The 5,324-nt window shown below is 43.4% G+C and overlaps 1 protein-coding gene across 1 annotated transcript in view; it reads left to right on the top strand.

Moving 5' to 3' along the window:
* The window catches only part of LOC137790318 (ras-related protein ORAB-1-like), a 2,524-nt gene extending 1,697 nt beyond the window's left edge, over positions 1–827 (top strand). The window contains exons 4-6 of the mRNA XM_068584446.1: positions 1–8; positions 93–224; positions 588–827. The exon at positions 1–8 is cut by the window's left edge and continues 88 nt beyond it. Of these exons, the coding sequence (XP_068440547.1) occupies positions 1–8; positions 93–224; positions 588–827 (380 nt within the window). The remainder of the gene's footprint in view (positions 9–92; positions 225–587) is intronic.
* Positions 828–5,324: the final 4,497 nt, after the last annotated feature.

Here is a 5,324-nt window from a genome sequence, read left to right on the forward strand (position 1 = left end):
CGGAGCAGGTCAGCGTGTGTTTCTGCCACGGTCTCAACTACACAATAGGAGAAAGCTTGAACATTAACTCCTCCTCCTCCTCCTCTCCTTAGGAGTCCTTCAACAATGTGAAGCAGTGGCTGGATGAGATAGATCGCTATGCCTGTGAGAACGTCTCCCGGCTGTTAGTGGGGAACAAGTCTGACCTCCTCAGTAAGAAAGTGGTGGACGCCGCCACAGCTCAGGTACAAGGCCTCACAAGTTCGAAGACTATGAGAGCATCCTCGCTGCACATTATAAACACCACGCAAAATTGAATTGGAGGTTTTAAACAAGGACTGACATCATTGGATGACTTGTTACGATAATGTGAACTCATAAATTACCCAACAGATCATAAAGCAGTGACACCACCTTCAATATTAAAGTGCCGACATGTCAACTCATCAATAATGAAAGCCTATGAGGCGATTCATTTCCACCCATTTCTCACTTTTATTACATGAGCATGCGAACACTTTTGAATAGGAGTAAAAATAGAAGTAATTTCATGTGTGTGTGTGTGTGTGTGTGTGTGTGTGTGTGTGTGTGTCTCCCCTCCCCTGCAGGACCTGGCCTCGTCTCTCAAGGTTCCCTTCCTGGAGACCAGCGCCAAAAGCTCGGACAACGTGGAGCGGGCTTTCCTCACGATGGCCTCGGAGATCCACAAGCGCGTGGCCAGCGAGGGAGGGGGGATGCAGGGCGAGTCGAAGGAGGCACGGGCCAAAGCCCAGAGTGCCAAGATCAACAGCGCCCCGCTGTGGCTGGGAGGGGAGAAGCAGACACCGGAGGCCGGCAACTGCTGCTGAGCAGAGTGCTGGTGATGACCGCACTGTTCCAACCGGAGATGTCATATGTCCAGTTTCAGGACGATGTCATTGTTATGCTTTGGACACACCGTTATTGTCAGAATGTTGACATCTTTGCTATTAAACTAAAAATATGACCTGTCAGGAAGACAAAAAATGTTTTTAGCTAGACTGCAATCTATTTTGGTGCTTGGTATTTTTTTATTAAATATTTGATCGTGTTTATGCTTCATTAAGGGGCACACAGATGACAGAAATTAAATAATTAGGCCAAATTAAGAATTAGGACAGCGTGGGAGAAGGACCTCCCCGTGCATTTCACTCAGAAGAAAAGATCAAAGATGGAAATAGCAAAAAGTCGAATTGCAGTCACATGAAACACTATTTTGATTAACTCAAAATGAGACGAGTTGTATGACATCAGCAGTTTGAGCTGTTAGATTTAAACCATGACTTCCCACCTTCCCTCAGAGGTGATTGATTGCTTTGTGTTGTTGTGTTTCGCATGTTGTTTGCATATTTAAATAAAGAGTCTCAGGAGTCTTCATGCTGCAAATATGGTTAAAAAGATCTCAAATACATAAACAGGCGACAACTTAGTTTTTGGAAATTCTTTGTATGAAAAAAATATAATATAATATAATTTAAATCTAATCTAATCTCCCCAATCTGAACTTTTCTTAGACTCTTTAAAGCCGAGGTGAGCTGAAACGCCGGTCACAGTTCATCAAGTTCATGAGGAAAACGACAGAGTTCAACGAATACCAGAAATGGTCCAAATTAAAAAATAATGAGATATTCAAAATAAAAAAAACTCTATGAGCTCCGGCCGGCTCGGCCTGGAAGAGATCGGCTGCTTGAGAGTCGTCCTCAGTTTGTAACGCATGTTCTGATCCGTCACCTCACCGAGTGGAGGATCACCAAATTCATCATCGCTCACTATTTGAACAAAAGAAATACGCTGCTCTGCTTCTGAGTTCTAAAATGCAAAGCACAGGGTCGGCTTTCTGGACCATGACTAATACTCCAGCTAAAAGTCACGATATGGAAGCTTCTGTGCTTTTTTTAATCCGTCTCCACAGACTCCTCCAACTTTATGGAAATGGCATGCTGCATCACTGGAGTAGCTCTTTAAAATGGAATATAGACGGATTATAAATTGACCTGTTAGAGTGAGCCGGTGTGCCACAGACACCGTTCAGACACAGAGTGGCAGTTCTGGAGGTGGGAGGACACAACGCAGAGGATCTGCTCAACTATAACCTTTACACACTAATTGTTATGGTATTGCTTAGTTTCGGGACGCGGGGATATAAATGGCAAAAGCTTCGGGTAATTTATTGGCCCTATGTGGCGAGGGATTTGTAGTCCTAGGTATGATGGACGACCAGTTAAAAACAAAGATACAATACACAACATCTACAACAAGATAGGAGGAGCTATTGAAGTTCATTTATATAAAATGTGTGCTCCTCTTTTCTACAGGACGGATCTGTTGGTCAAGCTAACTCAGTGTAGTGTTGTTAGCGACGCAAGCCTGAAGACTGTTAATAGTAAAACAAGACACAGAGAAGTGTTTCATTTCTGTTCTGGACTTTAATGGTAAATCTCACCGATACTATCGAGACGCCTGGTTTGGTCTCCAAGGCCTGTTGGAAGTTTCCATCCGAATGGCAGAAGCGTTTGAATCTGTGGAGATTTGCTTCTCGATTAGTCATATTTTAGGCCTCTGGGTTTGCCGCTGCCTGCTGGAAGAAAAGTGTTGCGATTTGTTTCTTTTTTCAATTCTGTGATGAGCCGGTAACGCCATCCACAGAAACAAGAGAGAGACAAGAGAGACATTTTAATCAGGATTACGACTATTTAGACACATCCAAATATGTGTTCCATGAGAGGATTCTTTATTCTTACATTCTCACTGCGACACAATGATGTGCCTGCGATGTAATCAGTGGACATTATTTCAAGCACCTGCAGAATCCCTCATGCACGAGAGCTAAGCTGAGAGTAGGCGCCGCAGTATTTCATTGATGCTTTCTATCCTGACTTTAACAAGAGGACACACTCCCACCTGCAAAGTAGTTATTCTTAACAGTGTTTCTCCATCCCAGCTAGTGTTGGTCGGTAAGATAGGATATTAAAATGCAGAAAATACAAAAATGAGATGTAAAGTTCATACAAAGCTTAACATCACAACATATTGTTGACTAATATACCTTTAACGTATACATTAACTCAGTGGTTCTTAAAACCTTTTCTGTCACGCTCCACTTTGGAGGAAGAAAAATGTTCGGGCCCCACCCAACATTTTTGAGACTCCTCCATCTGTGTTTTTTTAATTAATAGATTAAAGAAAATGTAAATCCTTTCAAGTAAACCAGATTGCTCCATCTGACAAAAACTAATAACATGTGCAATCACTTTGTTAAAACAATGCAAATAAAGTTATATATATATATGTGCAAAAAATAACTCATATTTGGCAAAAAAGATGAACAAGGAAGCTGGTTGGGTCCCTGTTTTCTCTCCATAGTTTCATGTTGAAGTGTCCTTGAGCAAGACACTGAAGCCCCAGAGCTTCACAGCAGTACAAAGCTCCTTCATTAATAAGGATGGTACAAAGCAGAGAATAATTCCCTCACTGTGGGATTAATAAAGGATTAAGGAAAGGATAAGAATCTGCATCTCCTCCCACGCCCCACCTGTAATACCTCGGCGCCCCAACGTTTGAGAATCGCTCCATTAAAGGAATCGTTGACACATAAATCAAAAATACTGCAGGAAATTATGAAGTTATGAAGAGCATTCTCTGGGGCTAAACACAACAGTTAATCAACATTCATTCCTCCCACAGCATGTGTTTCTACCTGAGCCCCGGCAGGTTGAAGACACCCCTCCTCCACATGCGCTCAGATAGCAGCCGTGTCCCAAGGTGAAGCTATGGAGGCTGCAGTGAGGATGGATTTCCTGCACGACGCCGCCTCACAAACATGAGCCACGACTCGCTGATGTTTTTTTTCTTCTTCAGAAAACGTCTATATGTGCTGCAAACAACGGTACTGATGGACTGCCTCATACTGGGAAGAGGGCAAATATGAGACAGGACGAGAGGGAGAAAACGAAATGCAGGTTAGCTGCTGTTAGTTCTCCTTCCACTAGATGTCAGTCTTGTTCTAATTTTCACAGTCAGTTTTCTACATACACACAAGTGGCTGGAGACCAAGGTGTTACACCGTAAAGCCTGAAGACAAAAAAAAAAACATTCTTACTGAACAATTCCTATTGGCATGAATCCAAAACACAAGGCATTGAATGGATTATCCCTTGTCAACCATAAACATGGCAACTTGCTTCCTCTACTACACTGCAAAAACACATTTAGACAATACTGCCACCTAGTGGCCTTTATTAATGTTATAGTTCTAAACTGAGACCAGCAGACAGTAATAGAATAAAAGGTTTACATTTGTCAGGATGCAGTCGGGACAGCGGCATCGGCACTGATGTGGACATAGATCTGGTATGAGCCATATTGTGGCCCTATTACTCTGTGTTGGCCCCGACCCCGACTGCCAGGAACCTCGGTGTGACTCTCGACAGTCAACTCTCCCTGACCGCCGAGATTACCACAACAACACGCTCCTGTAGGTACAACAACAACAACATCAGGAGAATACATCCCCTTCTCACCCAGAAGGCGGCCCAGGTTCTGGTCCAGGCTCTGATCATGTCCCGCCTTGACGACTGTAACTCCCTACTGTAATGCCATTCGACCTCTACAGCTCATCCAGAACGCAGCAGCTCGACTGGTCTTTAACCTCCCCAAATTCACTCACACTACTCCGCGATTTTCACTGGTTACCGGTGGCTGCCCGCATCCTCTTCAAAACATTGGTACTGGCGTATCGTGCTGTGAACAGCTCGGTCGGATCTAAATCCAGGACATGGTAAAATCGTACAGCTCAGCTCGTTCGCTCCACTCAGCTTCTGCTAATCGGCTCGTCGCTCCGTCACTGCGAACTAACCACTCAACAAAGTCACGACTGTTGGCTGTCCTGCTCCTCAATGGTGGAATGAGCTCCTCATTGATATCAGGACAGCAGGAAGAGTCTACATCTTCTGTTGCAAACTAAAAACACGTAGCACTGATAGCACTTTGTAGTTTGACTTTATTGAAGAAATTGTACTTTCCTGATTCTTGTTGTTCTGAGTTGTTGTTCTGTTAGTCTTTTTGGATAACAGTGTCAGCTAAATGACATGTAATGTAACTACAGTTTCTTTGTCAATGGCTTTGAAAATGTCTCTGTCAGTTGCAGTCATTCAGTCACATTGTTTCTATTTCCACTGCCATCTTTTTAAAATACAGAGTCACACTAGTACTAGATCATCACTCATCAACAGACATTGAAATTGGTACTGAGAGAGAAATTGCTGGATCAGCGCTTTAGTAATAGAGGTGAGGGTTGGCAGAAGGATAGCAACCAGCGGCTCAGTGGA

Source organism: Clinocottus analis, unplaced genomic scaffold (assembly GCF_023055335.1).
Source record: "Clinocottus analis isolate CAN_PGR_092001 unplaced genomic scaffold, fCliAna1.0.p SCAF_2, whole genome shotgun sequence".
Lineage (NCBI taxonomy): Eukaryota > Metazoa > Chordata > Actinopteri > Perciformes > Cottidae > Clinocottus > Clinocottus analis.